The sequence below is a fragment of the Myodes glareolus genome, chromosome 7 (genome assembly GCF_982192425.1).
Source record: "Myodes glareolus chromosome 7, mMyoGla1.1, whole genome shotgun sequence".
Classification (NCBI taxonomy): Eukaryota; Metazoa; Chordata; class Mammalia; order Rodentia; family Cricetidae; genus Myodes; species Myodes glareolus.
In genome coordinates, this window is record NC_142032.1 from 43176115 (window position 1) to 43200861 (window position 24747).

General features: G+C 40.9%; 1 protein-coding gene across 3 annotated transcripts in view; it reads left to right on the forward strand.

Annotated features, from left to right (window-relative positions):
• Rorb (RAR related orphan receptor B) overlaps positions 1–24747 on the forward strand; it is a 184516-nt gene that overhangs the window by 140927 nt on the left and 18842 nt on the right. For all 3 annotated transcript variants that reach the window (XM_048429833.3, XM_048429834.3, XM_048429835.3), the window contains 5 exons: positions 10022–10143; positions 11593–11725; positions 14906–15013; positions 17043–17153; positions 19858–19970. In XM_048429833.3, the coding sequence (XP_048285790.1) occupies positions 10022–10143; positions 11593–11725; positions 14906–15013; positions 17043–17153; positions 19858–19970 (587 nt within the window). The remainder of the gene's footprint in view (positions 1–10021; positions 10144–11592; positions 11726–14905; positions 15014–17042; positions 17154–19857; positions 19971–24747) is intronic.

Sequence of the window (24747 nt, forward strand, 5' to 3'; positions counted from 1 at the left end):
AGTCTCTGTAATGTACGGCTTCAGACTGTTAAAGCTACAGAGACAACCAAGAGATAGTGCTCAGGGTGCTTCATTATGCAAACTTTTCTATCCATTTCAAATGTTGACTTTAAGAACTCCGAGTAGAGGCTACGGACTTAGAGCAGCGCCTTTTACCGTGTGGATTTTTCTAAGCAAGTGTTTTGTAACAGCCGTCATTTAACTCCCTGTGGGAACGCAATGCAGAGAACACAAGTTGCAGCTTCTGCAATAGCGGTGTCCTCTGGTCACACCTGCACAAGTACAAGTGACATTCAATTTAGAGCCACAGCCTAGTGGGTCCTTAACACCGATAGGACACTAGACCTACGAGGAAGGCATTCAAATGTTCTGTGGAAAGGAAAATCCAGTCGGCCTTGTTTATCCTTTCTTGCCTTGAAGTTTATCTTGTAAATGTCCTTCAACCCCCTCTCCCACTCACTCCGGCCACAGAATCGGCAGGCAATTAGAGAAAAAAAAAATACACTGAGACTTGAAATCACAGGCCCACCTACTATCCGTGTGCGCTCGTGCCAAATGTTCGGCTTTGTGAGGCTCAGTCTCCCATTCTGAAAAGTAAAGACAACTGGACAAAATGACCTCAAAGGACCACAGTTCTCTCACCTTCCAGCAAGTTTTGGCAGCGCACACAGGCAACCTTTGTTTCAGCCACTACAAGGAGGAGAGCACAGAATAATGGTAAGGAAGGACTTGTGAGCCACGGTGCAATCCGTAGAAGTGAGGGGAAAACAAATCTGAGCTCAATCACATCACAAAACAGAGTGAATGTCTGTTCTTGACTCCTGAGGAGTGCCACCTGGGTCGGTCACTGGGAAGAGACAGACTTGGCCCCTGTGATACATGAACGTCATCGTGTTCTTTCAGCACTCACAGACACCTCCCACTGTCTGCTTAGCTCAGGCCTTCTATCTTCTATTCAAAAATAAATAAATAAGTAAGTAAATTCCATGACTGTCACATACTTTTGGGCTGACCGTGATTAGAACTTATTCCAACTGGTACATGACCATGCATTATTTTAAATGGTACTTACGACAATAGATTCTGTAGCTGCTTTTACTGGTCAACCAAATCCACCTTTCTAAGTATCCTTTAATAAACCCTCACCCAAAGACTGCTAATATCACCTAGTGATGATGGCCAAGGTAACCTGCTGTCACACTTGGGGCACCGATTTCCCATAATTCAGAAACTACGCAAAGCATTCTGAGAGTAGGGAGGATCTAAGCAAAGGCAAAGGTTTGTCTCTACTACAGTCAACACAAACATACACGGTCAGTTCAAACGCTTATGAGCATGCACATCTATTTACAGCACATAAATGTTCATACCACTCAATACAGCGTTCCTAATGTGCTAACATTTACCAGTGTAAGGAAATCTTCTAATGCACTTTTTCAATTCTGAGTTAAAATGGTGAAAAGTTGATCTTCAGTGAAATTCCCCTAGAGATACTATTTTAGGATTAATTTTTTGACTCAGGATTCAAAACTTCATAAGATTCTTAAATCCACCAGCAAGGAAAAAAAAAGCATTGAGAAGCTATTGGAAAGGCAATTCCATTTTATACACTCAATTTCAAAAGTCATCATAGATATGAAATGTTCTGCAGAAAGGAAAGGGAACGATTTCAGGATGGTCTAACTTGGCTTATAGGAAGGGATGCTGGGACCCACAAGGTAACCTTCGAAATGACTTTTGCTGACAACACCTCACGGAATTGCATTTCTGAGTATTATGCTGCAGCAAACCATGCTTTCACCATATTGCAAGCCTTGACGTTGGCTCTATTGCTGCTTGGGATGATGCAGACTTTGCTCTGTTTTCAAGTACCCATTTTTGCAAGAGGTAGTTAGACTTAAAAATACCACCATGGCCATGGAAGCAAGAAATGCCTGTTGGTCATCAGGTGAATGGAGGTCAGTGACTTTGGGACCACTAGCCTAGCACAGGGCTATCTACCAACTAGAAGAGCCTTTATTTTTGTGGTGGTCAAGGTGCAGAGAAATTTGTTGAATTGGAAAGTTTTATTTTGTTTCTTTAATTTGGGATATAAGCTTCCTTTTGACAAGCCCCCAATACTAAGGTGAACAAATTAATCATTTAAACTCGAGCCCTGGCTATGAAGCCTAGAGAGACTTGTTCTGTAAATAAGGAACTGTAAATAAACAACTCCTTTGTTGTTGTTCTAGAACACTTTGGACAGTTTCGTCCCAGACTATTTAAGAAGCATTTAGATCACCCAATTAAACTAATTAATTAAACAATCAAGATACCTTTTTAAGATTTAAGATAAGTGTTTAACATATAAAAGTGGGCTCCAAAGGTTACCTCTAAATTGTTTTTTTTTCCTAAAGGTCAGAAATATATTGACTAAACTTCCAAATATGCAGTGAGAAGGAAGGACTGCTTCCATCTAAATTAACAATCAATACATGTGTCAACAAAATTCAGATAATAAACATCAATCCTAATGATGGCCCTGAGCAATTTTTATAATTAGATTTCATCATCTGTGGTCCTCTAACCATCCTCTGGGCAGGATGGGGAGGTGCAGTTCTTAAAGGGGAGTGAGCAAGGATTCTGGTGAACTTTGCAGTCCACTGTCTGTGTCTTTCATGCCAGAATTCCATGCGCCTTTAAAGCTGGGGTCCCTTCTCTCCCTTTAGCTCGGTAGGATGTGTCTTGCATGAGTCAAATGGAACAAAATGTGCCAGTCAGTCTCTCAGATTCCAGTCACTCTGTCTCCCAGAGCCAGAGAGAGTCACTGTGGCTAAACTCTCCTGTCAACAGAACCATGACTGGGAGAGATTAATTGACTTTCTCAAAAACGTAAACTAGAAGTTGGGAAGGGATTGTTCTTGACTTCCCCATCTTCGAACACAGCTGCCTCAAAACTGGATAACTGTAGACACTTAAACACGCTCATCTTTCCCCATTGTTCTGTAGAGGAGGTCTCTTGCTTTGAAAGTTAATTTTGAAATGGAATGTTTTCATAATAGATTCTTTCTCAATTTTGTCAACTGCTTCAAGAAAGAAATTTCCCAAAAATTAGACATGCACTGTTGAAATAAAACAAAGGGTACATGATCCAAAACAGCTTTCAACTAGCCAGCAATGAGAAAGCATCCTCTTGGGCAGTTAATATGCTTTTGCTCCTTTTTTTTTTTTTTTGCATTTTGGGTCATCTTAGCTAAAATATATAAGCTTGCACGTGCTCTTTTCATTCTTCTCATTTTCTCCCCTTCTGTCAAAATGCTCTTGTACATGGGATGGTCTTTCTGAATATTAAGAAAATATTAGCAATTCTAGTCATCTGTTCAGTCAGGCTTTGGCATATATTATCATTACTTACATTAATCTGATCTATTCTCTGCTTCATTATTACATATATTGTGTTTTGTCATACTCTCAGCACTCTTTAACTATATAAATTATAAAAACTATAAAAGTATAGCCTCATACTTTGTTAGAATACTATTTTCTGAAAAGTCTAAGCATTTTTTGGTGCTGGTCTACATAAAGTAAAAAATCAATTCTGCTACTCTGATATGAGTTAACAATAGAACTCACATGAAAAGCAAACGTGAAGCTACTATGACTCACTGGGAAGAGTAATGAAGGCCCAACAATGGACTGAGCCAACAAACAACACATAGGTTATTGTTGCAACCAACTCCCCCTGAAAAGAATACAAACCAGAAATGCTAAAGCTCCTGTTTTGTTAAAGGCAATCAGATCACTAATAGACCAATCATTTAAGCTTCAGTGATACTAGTGTTTTGATTCTATTCATGCTTAAAGGTCTTGTGTTCCGAGTAGAAATTCAAAGTATCAGAAAGGTCTTAACCGGCATGGTGTCTTCTGACATCATCGTTGGTGAGAAACCACTGCCCTTGTTCTATTGAACAACAGAAAGGTATAAAGTGTGATTCACCGGCAAAAGGCAAAAGGTGCATTTCATTCCCTGCTTCACCTTCCTGCCAGCTGGTTTAATAATGTATCCTAGCTGCCCTCTCAAAGCATGGAGTCTGGGAAACCTTGATACAATGAAACCTCACACAGGGGCTTCAGCCTGCCTTCAGAGAGTCCATAGAGATAGTGTGGCATTAATTCAAAGCAAATCCCCTAAGCATTCCACAACCACACTAGTCACATGCATAAACTACACAGACTGCTCGGCCCTTCTCTAGATCCTTAAGGCAAATTGCAAATTAAAGATCCATTAATCTCTTTGATTGAAATAAAATAGAGTATTTTAAGAAAAATATCCCCCCCCAAAAAAAAATCTCTTGTAAAAGAAACCAAATTGGGGAGGGGGAGTCTAGCTTGCTGAGGAGAAACCATCCATTCTCTTGGAAGGGAAGGAGAGGGCTGGGAAGTTCAGATGCCAGCCCTCCAGAGCCATGGAGAGCACCCGCGTCTCCTCTACTCAGTGCAGTTAGACCAGGGCGCTCCTGGTAATAATACTAATAGCAGCAGTCTGTAAAGACATGCTCAACTCCCCACACTCCCAGAACCTGAGATCATAATGAAAGCGCCTGTGGGATGCGGGACCCACAACGGAGACAGTGTAGCCTTTGGAGAGCCCCCATTTGCTGAAATGTCTAGTGAGAGCTAAAATAAGCCACTTTGGTGAAGAAGAAGAAAAAAAAAAACCCGCTGAGTGGTTGGAATCAGAGCTGCAGAAGGTCATTGGCTATTTTAGGAGCTGCAAGCTGGTCCCCGTTTTATAACATCACAGCTACAAACATGAAATTTTCACCTTGGCTGTCAGTTTTCTCCCCTGCTGAAGCAGAGATGGCCTGCTACCCATTGAACCTGGCAATGGTGATTCGCTTCTAAACTTTGCTTTGCTGTTGAATTGGTATGCAAGAAAAGTTGTTTTCCATCCATTCCTGAAATTTTGCTTCAAAATATTTTCCAGACATCTTTTTTTTGTGCCATCCACGATGACTGACCTTTCAAACGTCATCTGGCTGTGTGAACTCTCCCCCATCTCAACCACACCGTGCTGCGTGGGCCTGAAACAGGGGTTCCTTTTCAGTTTGACTCACTGAATACATTACAATGAGAAGTACTCAAGATGGACGAGAAGGTGGAAGTCAGAGAGCAAGGGAGAGAGACAGAGACACAAGAAGGGAGAAGGAGAGACAAAGACATAGACGGAGACAGAAAGAGAGACTTACAGGATTATTTAGGCCCAGACCATCTGGAGATATAGGAAGGAGGTTAACTCCAGCCTCAGGCTTCCATAATTATTGCATACACTACAGAGAATTACCATCATTTTTATTCCATTTTCCCCTTCAAAAATTTAATTTCTCTCCTCTCATTGCCCACATCATAAGTAGAGTTCAGATTACCCTTAAGACTTTTGGGTAAGAGTGACAATTTAGTAATATTGTTTTATATCTTTTCACCAAAAATGGTAGAAAGTTTTCATGGATTATTATCTCATGTGAATTACCCATTGTAATTTTTGTCTCATTTAGTTAATTCATTTATGAATTTACAAGTTCTCCTAACTAATTTTAAAACATGGATTCCAATAAGCTTTCCCCCTAAGAAAGAATCAGAACTACAATATAAGTCTAAGTGTAATTTCACCAAAAGGGGAAAAAAAATGTATGTTTATCCATATGGGAATATACAAGGAAGTCAGAGAGATATCTTCCATAAAGCTAATACAAAATGAGGACCATAAACTTAATACTAACCTGTAATCACACACCCAGTTTCCCTAACCTGCCCCAGAATCAGCACCGTCCCTCCTTGTAATTGAGAGTAGCAGATAGGACTGAGTATACTTTGTGCCTCTCACTCTTTAACATCATTTTATTAGCAATTAAAGCAGCCTTCAGACTTCCGGTGAGCTGAGCAACCGCTGCTTGACTGAGCATGCCCACAGGGTCTTCACAGAATGGCTGCTGCTGTGCTGTCCTAAATCACCTTCCTCCCTCTTCCTGATCTCAGGAAGTGTAGGGTCTGAGAGCACCACCTCTAGACAAGGCAGAGATTGTCATATTCCTGTCGAACTCATTATCCCAGCACAGCTGATGCCAACTCCTCTTTCAACATGTACCATCATCAGGCCAAGCTAGTTAAAGAAACCAATAAAAGCCAACTGCTGAGAAGTAGCTGCAATTCAAGTCAGGATAGGAGATGAAGGGTGTGTGATTGCCCAGTAAGATCCCATCTCCTCTGTTCTTTCTCCTCAGCCTCCTTTGTCTGGACTTTCTCATGTGGCTGGTCCCTGGAGGGAACGCATTGGCTATTACCTTTTCTCTTTTTCCAGGCAGGGACTCTTGAAGCTCCTTTGGCTCCCAGCAGGAACTTAGCATACTGCACTCACTGTCTCTCCTTTGTCCTCTCTTTTTAAGTCCTTTTCACAACTGCAGACTCTCAGTCCAAGAAAACTATCTTGCTCTGATGTTCAAGCATCTTTGTAAAGGACAGAATGAGCCCTCTGCCCATACTCCTTTAACACCAGGAATAGCTTTGCCCTGGGCTTTATTGACCTGAGCCCTGAAAGGACCGAGTGAGTTTCTGCACATAGCTGTCCTGCACACTGCCTTCATTGTCACGTATGAGCCGTATGTTCAAAAGACATTTGACTTATTTTCTGCCACAAGGATGTCGTAAATTATAGTGCATCCATGATGCTCCCTTCTCTCCACTCTAAATGCTTAGGCTTTAAGATTATCAAATGAAAGGTCAACCCTAGCTTTCTCAAAACCTTAGTGAATCAAGAGAAGGTATGGCAGGGTGTTCGGGTGGATATTTGACAAAAAATGGTAGATGTATTGAAGTATGGATATATGGACATCGTCAAACCTTTATACTAAGTCAGCCACAGTTAAGCTCCTACTATTGTGGATGCTCCTGTTTTGCTGCCATGTCTTCTAGTCTTGCTTACTTCCTTTCAGAATTGTCTTGCATCCAAACCTACTAGCCCTTCTCTGCCATTAGTTAGTCCAGAGCACCTTATATCCGACCTACATTTTCACAACAACCTGACTCCACTCACACACTCCTCAGACACTTCAACACTTCCTTCTCCTTGCCACGGCTGAGATCACCTTTCTGGAACAAAACTCGAATTATGTGACTCCTCTCCTTCACAGTATCCTCTGGCTCCCCAGTGTTAGAAGGTCAAGTCTAAGATCCTAAAAGAAGCAGTGCCTGGGCCTATTTCCTCAGAGTCCCTTGTCTGTCCTCACATAGCCTCATTTCTCCCTATCTCCTCCACACACTCGCAGACACTGGGCCTTTGGGTAGAAAAGATGGACCCGACTCCACAACGGCTTTTGCAAACTCTCTGGAAACTAGTCCTGAGTTGCCCACGTTTTCGAAATCTTGTCTCTGCAGTCATAAAATGAAAAATAAAAAAGGAGCTGATGATAAAGAATTAAAGGTTGTACGAGTATCATGGATAACATCTGAAATGACCTAAATTAGTGCACACCTTTAGCTCTGCCTTCCTGATACTCTTTCCTCTGCCTGCAGTACATCCATGTGACAAACCACGACTGTCCTTCAGGTTGTTGGCTATCTTCTTTCTCCCCCAGAAAGAACTGAGCACTTTCTCTTTGAGGACCCTCCAATAATTAAGGGAATTTATTTCATCATACTATAATACTCTGAGTAGATACTAAAAGATAAAATCGATATTTGTTTCCTTTAAATTTATAACAGTTTTATTTTTAAAAAATGAGTATTTGTTAAGTGAACACATAATATTGTTTTCTAGTTCTTGGAAATCTCAGAGTCTTCAAGAGTCTGATAGAGACAATTTCATAAAAATAAGCACACTATCATCCTAGATAGAATCGGGACTCAACACCAGGAGGGAGAATCCCAGTATGACCAGCCAGCCCCGCTGCAGGAAGCCACAGAGAGGTAGGGAAGCCTTGGCTACAAGTGTTCCAGCAGCCAAGTCCTGCAGTGAGGGTGTAGACTTGATGTCCAATCTCCTCAGCCCTTCCACACATTGATGGTCCCCAAGCTCCTCTTCGATGTTCCGTAAAACTGCACGTGTCAAGTGGCAGAAGACCAGAGGATTCTTAAACTTTTCTCCATACCTCCCAGAAGATAACCCAAAAGAGCAGATCATCATCCACAGTGCAATTTTAAGTAGTAATTCTAGTTCTGCTTATAAACCTGCAGCCTGTGAGTCACCAACAAATCAGCATGCCTTTGAAGATGAAAACAAGCCACGCTGGGTCTGAAGACTGTAAAGCTTCAGTGTCAGGTTTTCATTGCATAACTACTGGGGAACAGATATCTAATTTTTAGAATATAAATAATTAGACTCCCCAAATGAAATTGAAAAATAATCAACCATGACTTACCAATCTATTTTAATATAATGTAGAGAGTAATTCCCACCCTTCTTTATAACATGGGAGGATATTCAATACACTTTGAGTATAGATTTTATAAGGAAAGGATTTTGAAATGCAATATGCTAAAAAGCTAGAAATGTTGATGTTGAAGCCAATAGAATATGACCGTCATCATAAGCTAGCATTTTGCAGTACCTTTATCTCTGTCACTTTATAGTTCTGGTTTGAAAAATGCTAACATATATTGAAATGTCTCCCATTAGGAGACTGACTGAAATAGCAAATAACCCTCTTTTATATCCATTCAACTCTGCACACTGCTTCCCTGGCGAGAAAGCACATAGAATGTCCTTCCAGCAATAACAGCAGCTACCACTGACTCGAAGTTTCCAGTCAACTAAAGAGAACTTCATTTAGAAAGTTCCCTAGAAGCATAGCTTAAAGTTTTTATCCTCTGTGTCACTGAAGCTCAACCAACTTCACACCATATACACCCGAAATACAGTGAGGGCAGAGAGGGCACTGGCATCATTTTGAGGTCTATCCAGAGAAACAAAGTAAAACCATTTAGAATAACAGCAAGCTTACATTGCCAAAAGCACCTGAAACACAAGAAAGCTTCTGCAAGAACAGCAGTGACCAGATGGGCTTGGTCATCTTCATTCCATGCAGCACACCCTACATACAAGAACCCTGAGTCCTTGGACTTTTCAGGCTTCCCTCTTTTCCACGTGTTCAAACAACGTGTGGGAATATAAAGGACAGCCAGCCAGCTCCATCTGACACAGGCAACTCCTAGCTAGTTTTCAGGAGCGCTTTCCTGTCCAATTCTATTGTTCAACCAAAGCCAAAATAACAGCAATTTAAGACAGAATATAAAATACAACTTAGCTGAGACAAACAGCCCAAAAGATAATCTGACAACTCCCCTTTGGTTGATATGATGGTTTCCATGTTTATAACTTTCTGACAAGTTTCATATGAAAATTTTATAAGGTTAAATTTAATGTCACCGTGAACATTATTAGTTACCTACTCGCAGGCCAAAGTTATTTCATATCTACCCTGTCTTTGGTGGTAACTGTGAGAGATGCACATAGCCATAAATAGAGATTAAAAACACATGTTGCTGGATGAAGCTTTGTTTTTCTACTTAGTTTTCCCTTCTATACATAAACACCTTTCTCTTTCATTGTATTATTTTATTTGATTTAAATATGAGAGCATATATGTGTATTCAATTCCTTCTTTCTGGCATAAAACTATTTCAGTGCTTTTTCAAAACATGTTTGAGTATTTGGAATGGGTATGTTAAACTTTTTAGAAATTATCAGTCAAAAAGTGAATAATAGGGAAATTTAATATGTGTTTTAAAGTCAAACGGTGATTTGAATGCTTTACAGCTTGTTCACCAAAGCTATCACCAAGGAAGGAGATGAGAAACTTTTGACTGGAAGACAATAAAGAGTTTGGAAGTTTTTAATAAGCTTGGAGGTGGAGTTTAGATGTTTTCATATGACTGTGCAGCTGGCCCATCACTGACTGCATCCTTTACAGAGCATCTTCTAGAAATCATTTCTTGGAGTAGAAAGATTTTACTCACAAAACCTCAAATTACTGTTTTATTCTGATAGATCGAATTGCACAGAACATCATTAAGTCCCATCTGGAAACATGCCAGTACACAATGGAGGAGCTACATCAGCTGGCCTGGCAGACCCACACCTACGAGGAAATAAAAGCGTATCAAAGCAAGGTACTCTGGGAACCATGGGGATTGTGTCTGTAACTGTCCATTTCTTGTTTCTTTATCTCACCATTATTGACATTTTTGGCCGCAGCATTCTTGGCTGTTGGACTACCTTGTGCATTGTAGGGACGGTTTGCGGCCTCTCTGGTTTCTACTGACTGAGAGTATCTACAACGTACCAACTTCACACAGTTGCGGCAACCAAAAATGTCCACTTGTTGCCACAAGTTCCCTAGAAGACATAACTACCTTGATTGAAAGTCGTGGCCCCATTTGACAAGAGAGATGGAGTCTTTGTCAGATAAGGGACTTCTCCTAGTAGCAAGGGTTCAGCCAAGGAGAAGAATTTAGATGATCACCGCCAAAAAATGATGCCCAGGGTTGCTAAACAAACACAGGGAGCAAAACATTCTACATTTTATTTTTGCTCAACATTCCTGAAAATGGCCCTACAAAAGGGCAGTTCACCTCGTACTATCAGTAATAGCCGTGTTTCTCTAAGTACACTAGACACATTTAAGGGAAAGACCTGCTCCTAGGGCCTAAGGATTCTTATTATTTGACTTTGGAACTGAGACTGTCAACCACCAGTTCTACCAGGTGAAGCAAATGTGTTTATCTAAACATATGAGTTAAACAACATGGTGACCTAATTCTTGCTTCTTTTGCATAATTATAGAAACATACGAAAGAAGATCCATAGAAAGTAGACTTCAAAGTCACATAGATTTAGGTTTCTTAGTTCAAAGAGAAATAGCTAAAGTAGTAAAATACATTTGAGGTCCTATATTACTTATTAGAGTGACTTGATTTGAACTCCCATCTTTCCTATGGAATTTCTCTTATACAAAGGAAAAAAAAAATCTGATTCATTTGGTGGCTTCTGCCTACAATTCTGGCACTCAGGTGGCCAGAGCAGAAAGATTCTTTGAATCTGAGGAATCTTTGAGTTCCACATTCGTTCTAAGCCAGCCCGAGCTACAGGGTGAGACTCTCTACCTCTCCCATAAAATAAATGACAACCAGAAAATCAGGATGTTTTTTCTTATATTCTGGGGAAAGAACACAACATAAAGATATTATGTTCAGTGTCAACCAAATTCCCATAAAAACAGTATTATGGTAGATGCTAGGATAAAATCAATATTCCTCAACATGGGGTTTCTTTTTAACTAGCAGACTAAGAGAAAGTTTGTTGCTGTAAGAAATGGGGAAAATAGAAAAAATAATTATTTTGCATTCTATAAACCTTGCTTCTCCTGTTTAGCTTTGGTAAATTAGATACTTTTGACAGTTGAGCTCAATGGAATTCACATAATTTGCATAATTCGAAAGAGAAAGAAAAGCCAACTCTTGATTTCCCACCTTGGGTGGCAGCGACCAGTGTGACGGGGCATGTGCATTTCATCAGCTCCGCGGAGGAGCTCAGCTCAAGGTCTGTGTCCTCTGCTTCAGTCCAGGGAGGCTCTGTGGCAGCAGTGCGCCATCCAGATCACCCATGCCATCCAGTACGTGGTGGAGTTCGCAAAGCGGATAACAGGCTTCATGGAGCTGTGTCAGAACGACCAGATTTTACTGCTGAAGTCAGGTGAGCCTGGCCGACCTGTGGAGGCCTGTTGCAGACAGGGACTGTTTGACCCTCCACCCTCTGATGGTCCTAAAAAAATCCTGCTTCCACAGGTAGGCCGTTTTACCACCTACATTGTCAGCTAACTCCCTAAGGAAACCCAGTAATAAAAATGCCCTGATACTCATTCATTTCCCCCTTTGAAGTCAAATACAATTTTGCTTATTGAAAGTAGAGCTAGCTATTAATTGCGGAGGCTGAGGTGCCCAGCTTGACAGGCAGCGAAAGTAATTAGCGTGTCAAGGTGGCTGAATTGCTGAGCTGGCGCTAAAACCAGCTCCTTGCATTCTGCAAGAGAACAAAAACATCCAGGCTGGCTGGGTTCAGCCTCCGTGGTCACTTCTAATCATTTTCATAATAGCCTCCAGCAGGGATCTACTGGAAGAAACTCCTCTGTGTGGGGATTCTTCCTTCCTCTTCTCTAGTGTTCTCTTTAACATACAGGAAGACCCTTAGGAACTCAACATAAAATTTAAAAAAAAAAAAAAAGCAGAAACAAAAACTCATGTCTTTCTCGGAACCCTTTGAAAAGAAAATTGGAACAGAGTAGCATTTGGGTTCATCTTTCTGGACTTTTCCACAATGGAAATAACATCCCTTTCCCATGAACATGTCTTCACATTTGCATGTCTCATTTATACTTACGAGATTGGCATCATTTCACACTTGAAGCAAAGATTATAAACATGAAGAAGGGTCAAAGATTGTGTTCAATAATCATGATAAAACTGGTGTTTGAATATAGGCCACACATAGTTGTTATGATAATATAATGTTGATTCCTTAACCAATAATATAAACCGGCAAGAACTTTGACTCAGGCACTAATTCTAGCGTTATCAGTTACCTAGCTATCCTAACATTTAGCTAAAGAATTCTTTTTTTATCTTGCTCTCAAAGCTATAGTTTATAGGGAATGGCTTGTCCCTACTGTGTTTATTTTCTTGCACACTGAGGCAATTCCCATCAGGACAGGAGAATCCACTTTCTTCCTCACGTGGAGGATTGTCCGTGCTGGATGACAGACTGGCATCGGCAAAGGCTCTGATGTTGGGCTTCGGTTGCTGGTTCTGTAAGAATGTCATCTCCACAGAAGGCCTGGACTTCCAGGCAGTATAGCCAGTGGGCTCTGGGAGCTGGAATTCCAAAACAACACAGCAGGCGTTCTTAGACTCTTCTAACTTAACTTAAGAAGCCAGGATGGGCTGTGAATACCATCCTCTATCAGCTAACGCCATCATGAAAGCCTACCCAGGGTCAAAGGTACTTTATGACTTCCATCTCTTGATGAGTTTAGAAAGTGTGGAATAAAAATACAAATAATAAATAAAATCTGATCAATTTGATGTATGAACTTGGACTGACACTTTAAGATAGCAGTGTCCTGACCTTTAAAATAAAGGATGGAACTCGAAACCCAGAACTCCAAACTAAGAATTGTATTCCATGCAGCAAAGGAGTTTTTCACAGTTCAGAGAGGCAGCCACCATCACAGACTATGGAATTCAAACCTGTTAGAGGGGAACCCAGGTCAGCTCATTTCTGAGATTCAGAGATCACAAATTCATGACTGGTATTTGGGGGGCACTGAATTATATGGTCATTAACATCTCTGCCTCCTGAATAAATGTTGTCTCCAGTATAAGAGGTATTTACCACCTTAAAACCTCCCATAATCCTGCAATGGAGCTATCTAAAATTTATTTGAAACGGTCAGTGCAAGTTGTAACCATTATAATGACTGCAAGGGGCCCAGAAAACTTTCTTTTTTTTAAATATTTATTTATTATGTATACAATATTCTGTCTGTGTGTATGTCTGCAGGCCAGAAGAAGGCACCAGACCTCATTACAGATGGTTGTGAGCCACCATGTGGTTGCTGGGAATTGAACTCGGGACCTTTGGAAGAGCAGGCAATGCTCTTAACCACTGAGCCATCTCTCCAGCCCCGAAAACTTTCTTCCATACTACAGATAAGCAATAAACGATATCTGTTCCCACTGGTATCAAGATGAATGACCGTGTTGAGTTAATATTTGTGCATCTTCTCCTGTCTTTAAACCCAGAGGTTAACAGTAAAGAAATTGAGTAAAGCAAAGAAATAAAATCAAACATAAGAATAAAGTGAGAATGTAAGAAAGGGACCATAGACGCAACCAACTGCACAGTCTTCACAGAGAATTTGGGACTTTGGAGTCGCTAACCTTCAAATAGGGCAAAGTTCACATCTCCAAAATATGGAGAAACTGTGCAACAGTAGTGCTTCTGGATAGAAATGGATGTTTAGATGACAAAAAAGGCAGTCGATGAATTTATTAAGCGCCTAACTTGTGCTGAGAACTTTCCTTGGTCCTACATGAAGCAAGACTGAATGAAATCCCCCAAGAGCTTATTGCTATTTCATGTGGCAGAGAAACTCAAAGGTAAATTTTCCCAGTAGTAGCCCCTTTCCAAAGCTCACAGATTGGATGTGAGGCTGACACAAGTCCTTCCTGAACCATTTATCAATTACAAATTCAAAAGCTGGAGTGAAATTTACTATTAGTCAAAAACTCCAAAGAAATGCTCCACTCCCCACAAAATGTTTTTGCTGCCTTTTATATTACCTACCTTTAACAAATATTTTTTCTTTAACTCTTCAACTAAGTGTTAGGAAAGACATTACACTAAGTATCAAAAGGTCTTCCTAAAATTATTATTCTGTGTGTGTGTGTGTGTGTGTGTGTGTGTGTGCGCACGTGCGTGCTACGTGCACCACATGTGTAGAGGTACCTACAGAGACCAGAAGAGAATATAGAATCCCCTGGAACTAGAGTTACCTGTAGTTGTGACCTTTCTAACATGGATGCTGATACCTACTTTGGTTCTCTAGAAGTGCAGAGAGTGCTCTTAACAGTTCAGACATCTCGTTAGCCCCCTAAGATTACTACTTTTAAAGAAAGAACGTTCTTAGATTTGGTAGAATAGCCCAGACCTTGAAGGCTGAGGCAGGAGGACCGTGAGTTTAAAGCCTACATAGGGAGATCTTGTATCAAAAAAAGTAAAGTCCTTGAAAAGCTTCCCATCTCTTATGTACTAGGACCACTTTATTGTTGGATATATGATAAACACATATGAATCTTGAATTCTTTCATCTTATAGGTTGCTTGGAAGTGGTTTTAGTGAGAATGTGCCGTGCCTTCAATCCATTAAACAACACTGTTCTGTTTGAAGGAAAATATGGAGGAATGCAGATGTTCAAAGCCTTAGGTAAGTCCCTCTTGGATGACAACACTGCTTTACTAAGTGTCATCAGCTCCCCAACTTATATTGAAATAGCTAGTGATATGCCTAGTATCTCGTCTGATTGGTATTGGACCAGGTGAGTGATCAGTATTTCATCTAACTCTCCAGTTCCTATCATTTCAGTCCCTAATCAGGAAGGGGACAACAATGAGCTCTATTAAAACTGGCACAATTGAGGCCTAGTGGAAATAAACAAAGTCTAATGCTAAATGAGTTGAGTCCACTCCAGATCACTCTTTGTACAACCTCCATTTTTTCCTAACTTCTGGTTTACTGCTCTACAGAGCATATTATGCAGACAACTGGAAGTCTCTAGGAGCGACCTTTGAGTTTCTTAAGTTAATTCAGAATCATTGGTGAAGATAATCAAGAGAAATAACCACATGTAACATACACAACAGCCTGTTGCTGTATTTGTTTTCCATCTAGAAGAGTGTGTATCTGCCTGTGGACTCTGAGTTTCTGGGAGCACAGACAGTTGACACTGTCCTGATCAGAGTGACCCCTAGATCACTCTGTGGGCTACACCAGCAGGATGAGTCTTTGGAGGTGCTGAGTTGCCTCCTATCCAATCGCCAGGAAGAGGCACACATGAGAACATTAGCAAAGATGGGCTGAGGCCAGGAAAGGTCTGGACAAGTGATAGGGCCACTTGTTCCATATCCATCCATGGACACCAAAGAAGCCACTGGCCTTTCACCTCTTGTGCTGTTAGCTGATATGGCAGCGCCAGCAAGTCCAATGGGCTGGCACCTTTCCCCTTCTACAGTTGATATGCCTCCATGTCCTTCTCAAGGCTAGATTTTCAAGAAAGGAGGAAAAGACTTGGCAGACAGCTTCGGGATATTTCCAGCTTCATCAAATAAACATTTACAGAGATCGGCGCAGAGATACAATGCTATTTTGTCAAAATTCACAATGACTAAGAAACTGACATGTGAGCCCTTTAATTAGACAATGAAAATCAGTCTAACTTTGGGGGGTGGGGTGCACAAAACAAAAGAAGCTCGTTATCATTGTGTAAGAAGGCTCAGTTTGAAGCCCCTGGATGTCTCATGCTGCCAGGTTCGAGTACCATTATAAATGACACTCCCAGAACCCCAGCATAGAATTTTCTAGGTTTTCTCTGAAAGGATTTAGTCTAAAGGATTCTCAAATCCCTTATTCATAAAATCTTTTCATTTTTTCTTTTATTTTTGATCTTATAGTATAATTATGTAATTTTTTTCTCTTCCTTTTCCTCTATCCAAACCCTTCCATAGAACCCTCCTTGCTCCCATTCAAATTCATGCCCTTTTTCACTAATTCTTATTACAAGTATATATATATATACTTATATATATATATATATATATTGCTGAATATACCATACTCTGTGTAATGCTACTTGTATTCAGGGCTGACCATTTGGTATTTGACTAATTGCTGGGGAAAACTGTTCCTTCTGCTCTCAGCCTTCCGTAGTTGTCTGTAGCTCGTTCTTCGTGGAGGGCTGAGGCCTCATGGTCTTCCTCTCATCCACTCTGGCATACCTTTTGTGGTCCTCAGTCAGCTCATGTCTAGGCAGTCATGTTAGTGACGCTTTATGGATGTGAGAGTCTCACCATGTTCCCAGACTGATCTCAAACTTGCCATCCTCCTACCTCATCCTCCTGAGTGCAGACGTCCTATGCATGTGCCTTCAAATCCAGCTTAGTTACAACTTCTTAGCTAGGAATACTTTCAGACTTGTAGAGTTGAGGCTGTGTGCCCAGCTGGCGTGACACGGTGCTCACTAGTCAGTATTTTACCCCCTCATCGCTAAGGCTGTCTTCAGTTACCTGGCAAAGGTGTTGCCCACTTTCCTCATTCACTTCTTGTGACTGGGAACTTAAATTGTCCAGTTTGAGTGTCTAATATGCAAGCCTTTGATGGCCTACTTGATAATGAGGGGCTTCTTCCAGTGCCCCATCTCAAGTCAGTATTTCCCCTCAAAATTTCTCCTTCCTTTTAGGTTCTGATGACCTGGTGAACGAAGCGTTTGACTTTGCGAAGAATCTGTGTTCCTTGCAGCTGACTGAGGAGGAGATCGCTTTGTTCTCTTCTGCTGTTCTGATATCCCCAGGTAGGAAGGCACGGGTCCCTTGCCTTCTTTTCAAACCTGCTTCACTATCTTTAACATCAATTACACCTTCCCAAGCCAAAGCGTTAAAGAAATAACTTTAAAGGGACCGTATTTTCTCTAGCGATTGTTTGATATTTTTTGGACAATGCAAAGGCAAGTAGTCTCACATTTATTAAAATGGCCAATTTTCCCCTAAAACAAGAATGTCACATGTGGCAGGGATCATCCCAGGTCCAGGTAAGCAAAATTGTTCCTCAAAAAACAATAAAAAATGAATTGTGGCTTGACTGAGTGGCCGGGTTCTATTTTGAGTTTAAGAATAAAGGAAATTTTTTTTAATGAAGAGTCCAACAGAGTGAAACTTACAGAAAATGTCTAAATGAAAGACCAAGTATAGGAACCTTAATTAGCATTTTTAGACTTTTCTAGCCATAACGCATTGCAATCGTCTTTCAAGACAAATATCCTTAGGAATATTAAGCATTCCTAAGGGGAAGAATAGTTGTGGAGCGGGTCTCGCCTGGTGGAAGAGGAGGAATCTCAGACACGGCTGCATGCCATCACTTATATGTGTGACTCCAAAGCTGTGGTGGCCTCATTGACAAAATACGGCAATAGAATCTTAGACTCTACAACGGGGGTGGGGGGACGCACAGCATGCCTTCTCTAGATCTCAAATGAAATAAAATACTAAACTGCTTTTCCAAAGCTGTGACGTTTATGGATCAGCTAAAACTGTCGCAACGGATGTACTTTAAAGTATATGACCTGCTTAAAGTGTCACAATAAAGAGCTCAATAATGTATAATCATATAGTAGAAAAAATAATATGCAATAAATACATGCTCCCTCGTTGACCAGAGTCACCCAGGCAACTGTCTGTTAAATATGTGGCATAACAGCTTCTTGTCAGCTTGTTACTGAATGAAGAATGCACCCCTCCCCATTTTTAAGATTAATGATTTCTGCGATTCATTTCTCCGAGATCAACCTCTTTACTTACTCTTTATTTACATCCTCATGTTTCTTTCAGTAATACTGGAAGACACAGTTTTTACGTGGTTATGATGCTATCCTATCTTTGACATATCATCCTAGCTGTAGTTACAAAGAGGCGCCTCTCTCTGCCCTTTCCTGTCCAGAGACTGTCTTGCTCACAACATGATCACTGATAGCCCGTCCAATCGTGTCTTTAAAAAATTGCTTCTGGTTTTCATTTGACCCTTTTCATCTAAAACCGAAAGGCCCAGGAACACAAACACAGGTCTGGAAAGTGACAGAAGCCCCTTTTACTAGCAACTGCATGTCAGAGAGTGTCCTCTCATTCTCGCTGCATTCGATTGTCTGCTCTGAGCTCTGCTCCATAGAACGGCTTCTGCGGATGCAGAAGCCAGCCACTCTCTGTTTCCTGCTCACTCAAAGGGAGAGCCTTTCAAAAGTCCCCTCCTCTTTGGGTATGCTTGTGGAACTCAGTGAACTCCTAGCAGCAGAGCCTGAAGACATGCCAGCTCCAGCTTGAGCGAGCAGTAGAAAAAACCCTCCCAGACAGCTAGGTTGGTCTCCATGAGTTAGAAACCAACTGAACTGTTTAGCCATTTTGCAAACTACAGATGCTGTCCTTACACTCTGAAGAGTTTGGAAGCATTCTCTTTGTCTTAGACTCTCTGTCCAGTGGAGAGTCTTTCAGCCTTGGTAGCAGACCCACACTCCAAGGCTTTGCAATATCAAATACCCTGTTCATCATAGTGGCATAGCACCAGGCTTAGAGGAGACGGAAGAGAGTTCCGTGTCCTCTCGGGTCAGACCCCACTCTTCCCCTGCCTTTTGACTTACTAGCTACTGTCTATTTACTCCCAAATAGCTTAAGGAAGGGAAAGGGGAACTTCATTGATTCTGATTGACAATTGTCACTGAAGTCCTTTGTGCTCACTTATGTAAGGGTTTGCTTAACTCTTGGCTTGACTTGTCCTTGCCCTGGCTAGGATTACAGAATCAGGTTTCTCACCTTCCCTGAACTACGTTCAGAAGGATCACGGCCAAGTGCTTTTCCGTGAATGTTTGTTCATCATTTGGTGACTCCCAGAGTCTCTTGAGCAAACTGAGGCAATGATAAGAGACTAGCTACACTTTGCCATCATGGTGTATAAAGCTTCTAAGCAGAAAGGAAGGAAGTACTGGAGATGAGAAGAGAGACAGCTAGGAAAATGAAGTGTATAGGAGCAAGCGAAGGAGAAAGGTGGGATTAACCTACCTATCGCTTAATTCAGGACAGTTAGCTTTTGAAATTGATGAGTGTGCTCTATAAATCATAGCATGGTATCAGCTTTATACCTGATGAAGGAATAGCTCAAGCTAAGGAAGAGGATTGTGATTACTAACAGTATTTCTATACAGTTTCAAAACAGCTATTTCTGCTGTTATATTTGAAAGAAAATCTAAGCATCTGTCTGGAAAGGACGAAACGTTGAAAGAGTTACTAATACTAGGCAAAATGGGCCTTTCTCTGAACCAAATGGCTTTCCTGTGTAGCTGGCTTCGTGGTGGTGTTTATAAGATATTTATGTTTTATATAAATAATTACATATCTTCAAAAGCAACTTACGGCTAAGTTAAGATGGGTCCAAATTTCAGTGTTCATACATGTAGGGAAACAAAGAAAAGCGTGTGTTCTCTCTTTTTATTCTTTGGCTTTTCCCCTTGTCAGACCGAGCCTGGCTGATAGAACCAAGAAAGGTCCAGAAGCTTCAGGAAAAAATCTATTTTGCACTTCAACATGTGATTCAGAAGAATCACCTGGATGACGAGACCCTGGCAAAGGTAAGTCCTCAGGTCACAGGCCTGCTGTCCCAAAGGAGCCCTATGTGAGCAAGGGGAATTCCTCTCCAGTGTAGGGCTGCATGAATACAAATACATGCTTTTCCAAGGGGAGATTAGTAAATTCTGAGACACTGAAAAAAGAGTTGCTTTGCTTGAGGTAAATTCTGAGACACTGAAAAAAGAGTTGCTTTGCTTGAGGGGTTGTTTTGAGTTTTGTTTGGTGGGTTGCTAGGCAGGGCTTGGCTTTGTCCCCCAGGTTGACCTTGAACTCATAACCCTCCCCTACACACACACACACACACACACACACACGCTCCCTGCCTTGGCTTCCCAAATGCTAAGGTTACAGTTGCATAGCACCATGCCTGGTTGCAGAGAACAGCTTTCCTGGAGAAGAACAATACGGACAGATGAGAGATAAAACAAAAAACCCACAGGTGTGTGAGTGTCATCCAAGGATCAGACACTTGAAGCAGGGAGACAAGCCTTACAGTTCATCGGTGAGAAAAGAGTAGGCTGCACCATCATGAGTCAGGTCTGGGTCAAGTTAAGATCACTGAGATGTTTATTCAAAATTAAAGAGAAGCATCGAATGCTGTATGTGGCTTTCTGAACACAGGAGTGGGCTGCCATGCGAAGTAGCGTGCTGCTTTCAGGTTCTGCTAGACACTGTGTGGCGGCTTCTCAGATATGTCACAACAACTGTCCTGTCCAGGGTGGAAATTAAGAGGTGGCCTCATGATCGCTTAATTTTCCTTACACTCTAATCTCTTCATATATGTCTGAAATAACTGGGGGTTATTTCAACATGCTGGCATGCCGGGGTGAATGCACACAGCCACATGACTCCCATTTCTTGATGTGGCTTAATCAAGCGTGGTCATCTTTAAGGCGATGTGTGTAACAACTTTTCCTGTGGAGACACAAACACACGTGTCTACACACCTCAGATAGAAAACCCACAACAGATCGCAGACTGCCAAGGTTCAAAGTGGTGAACCAATGAGTTTTAAGGGGTTACTTGCCGGAATATGAGTGAGGGGTTACTTACAGAAGGAAAAAGGACTCAAAAAACAACTGCAACGTCCAGGCTGACCTTAGCAGCTCCCAAAACCCAGGGAAGCTGGAGCACACTGCACAGCCTGCAGTCAGGCTCAACAGGGTGGACAATGTCCTTCCCAAGTGACTCTAGCCTAAATGTTTTCCAGGCAGCGTGGCTAGTTTCTGCTTCTGCCAGGCAGGTAGTCTGGTCTCTGAGTCTTCACAGCCTGGCTCTCTGAAAGTCTGCACCTTAACTTGGCCAGTCCCAGAGGGACTCTCAGCTTTTATTGCTTACACTGGCAGGAAGGGGCCTAGTGAATCTGGACAGTTTCAGGGACTTCTTAGAATTATCGAGTTGTATACCTTCCACTGGCTTAAGGTGCTTCCCTACAAGATGGAATGTTTCAGACTCCAAGGAAACTTACACAACAGAGAAGCATTGAAGTTGTTTTCCAAAGTAAAGTGGTCACAGAAGGAAGAAGTAATTGTCAGTGATTGACATTCAACATCATTTTAAATCTTAACCTAATTTCCTAAGTACTAGATTGTCTTAGAGAAACAATATTATTTTAAATTTTAACATCTCTGTTTCCTTAACTAAACTCTTCAGAAGGAAAGAAACTGGTAAATTTAACTTATTCTTGGTTAAAGATAATAGGAATCCTACTCTTTATATTTTTATCATTAAGCCTTCCCACTCTGCCCTTGGAGTTCTTTATTTTACAAAGGGGGAGGGAAAAGACTATTTGGAGACTTCATCAGATTTTATTTTGCAACTTACTGAGAACTGCTATAAAAAAAAAAACCTTCCATGAGTTAAATATGCTTCTTCATTATGATAAAGTTTGTTAAAATTAACACATCACCAGGAAGAACATTTCCACAGCACTCTACAGTGATAGTTCCCTTCAACACAACTTTTGCTAAGGGCCAGTTACTTGCTCTCTGTACCTCAGGTTTTATCCAGTCAAGAGTAAAGCTTGCATCTACTGTTAGCCTCTCTAGGTGAAAAAGGTAGCGAAATGAATATCTGAATATTGGTCTGTAATGATTTACCAGCTCATGGGTATAAGTCCATCCAGCGAATTAATGGAGAGGATGTTTCCTTTTGTCTTGGTGCATTGTTCATGGCACGTGGTGCTAGGTTTGCACAAGGACATTTTCATACAAATATATAACATTGACTATTATCTCCTCTACCTGTTATTCTCTCTCATCTCTTCAGAAACTTTCCTGCTTGTGCTTTGGATCTCTTAAAAGTTTTGATCTCTCCATTTATCTTCTAAAGTTAAGGTCTTAGAGAAAACAGAGTTAAACAAAAGTTCTTGTTGTTCTTCTTGGGAATGTTGTCTATCGGCTTAGAAATCCTGCTCCCAACATCAATGCAAAAAGGATTAAATTTTAATGCTTCTCTACAGATCTGTCATAAAATTAAGCGTATTGCTTCTCTAGGAAGGTGAAATGTTTGTGCTTATATGCTTACTCAAGATTCCACATCCTGACTTTCTGGTCATGATTTGAACTATTTGAGACTTTAGAAAACAGACAGAAATTGACAAATGTAATATACTTGATGGTAAGAAAAACAATTACAACATCGATTCTATAGATCAGCTTAAATCTGCTTTCTTCAGCTTTAGCAAAAGAAAAATACGCAATTCTATTCTTTTTAATAAAGAGATACTTTTAGAAGATTGAATCCTCAGAAAACTCTAGGAGAGGATTATTTCTTGTGTACCACTCTCTGGAGCCGGATGATGAAGCATTAACTCCCAAAGCTCATGTGTAAATGCTGGGTTCTTGTTTGGACCACTCTTTATAATAGCTGTCACATTAATGAGATGCTGCTTGCTAATGTGGAAAGATCAAAACACAATGAAGGATAGATTCTCATTTGTCTCCCTTGGGTTCAGATACATAAATTCATTTGTCTGAGTTTCTGATTCATTGTCAAGTGCCAGGGAGCAAGAGTGAACCCATATGGTTTCTTCTTGCCTTAACATTTAGAGGACACAGGTGCTGTCGGTGTTTAGGACAGTTTGTAAGTCAGCTTGCTGTGGTATGACAAAAGGCCTGACAGTAGCAACTTATAAGAAGGATATTTCATTTTGGCCCATGGTTTAAGAGGTGTCAATCCATGAAATTCCCTGTAATTTTGCGGCCTCTGGAGAGAAAGAACACCATTGCAGGCACACATGATGAAGCGAAGTTGCTCACCTCAAGGTGGCCAGATGCAAAGAACAAGTCAAGAAAGGAGAAGACTCCCAAAATCCCCCAGAAGGCCATGTCCCCAGTTAGCTAACTTCCTTTCTCTATGCCATATTTATTAAATGTCTCACCACCTCCCAACACCACCACAGGCTTTTTGAACAGACATTTAATATAAGCACCTTTGGGAAACATTTAATAACCAAGGAAAACCAACACCTCCAACAAAACTCTCCCAAAGGAAAAAAAAAATTTTGTTAAGCCCAAGTGAAAACTACTCTACAACACTGTAAACTTTTTCCATCTTTCCAGTAATTTTCCTATTCCTTCACGGTCACTTCTTAAATAAAAATGGTGTTCCCAACATTTATTGTTCATATAACCCATGGAAACATTTAAAGCTTTTTCTAAGAAAAGTCATGCAAAGCATAAATGATGTATTCAAGGGCAGCGGCTTTAAATTTTCATAGGATGGGATGGGACACCAGTCAGCCTCTGCTAAAATTTGAAAAAAGGAAAATGCTTCTACCACTTTGCCTGTTTGAGTCTGACTAAGCATAGATGATAACAGGATAAAGACACAGTGTCCATACAGTTGTTGGACTACACCCTGAAAGAACAGACTGCAACGTACTTCAACCAACCTTGAAACTAAAGTTTAGGCAGCAATGCTTAATACTTTGAGCCTAACTTCACTTTAGTGAGGATCTGAAAATTTAAGGGGTCAGTATCCATTAACTAGGAAGTTTCATTGGTTTTTTTTCCCCCATGTGGAAGGATATTTAAGGGGAAAAAGCTAGAGATTAGATTTTCCTCTCCTCAGAAGCATATTAATATGTACCATATTTTTAATAAATTAGCCCAGCTTTAGAGCTGTGTTAGATAAGGACCCCCCAAACACAGGTTTCAAACTCACTGTATAACAGGTTGAAAATGTCACCAGTGTCTTGGGGGTATTTCAAGGACTAAGTTTCATCATTTTTAAGCATCCCATGCAGTCCTTCAAAGTATTTACCTTTATGTAAGCTATTGTTTTATAAAGGACTGGTGTTGACAGGAGGAATTTTACTTCAGTAGGGAAACGCCTATATACAAAATAATGTTTGGAATCATCCCTAAAGGGTGGAAACTTTCCACAAGGTCAAAGTGGATGGTAGGGAAAGTGGAGAAGGGGTTCCATGTGGTGGGACAGTACGGAGGTAGGGAAATAGAAGGTTTATCCACACTATAAATAATAGTTAGATTGGGCAGGATCCTGAATTTGAGAAGCCAGGAAATGAGATAACACTGGTCACTTTCATGAAAGCTCATGAAAAAATAAATAGACATATATATTTTTAAGCCCCATATGACTAGAGGAGGCAGCCCATCTGTTTCTGGGCTTCACTTTTCTTGTCTGGGAAACGAGTAGGTTGGACTGCCTGGTCTTTAAGTCCTCTTCAGTATAGCATCCTTTGATGTCCAAAAGGGAAAAAACAAAGGTTCTTCCAGACATTCTCTTTGCCCTCCACTGCTCAGTCCTGTGTGG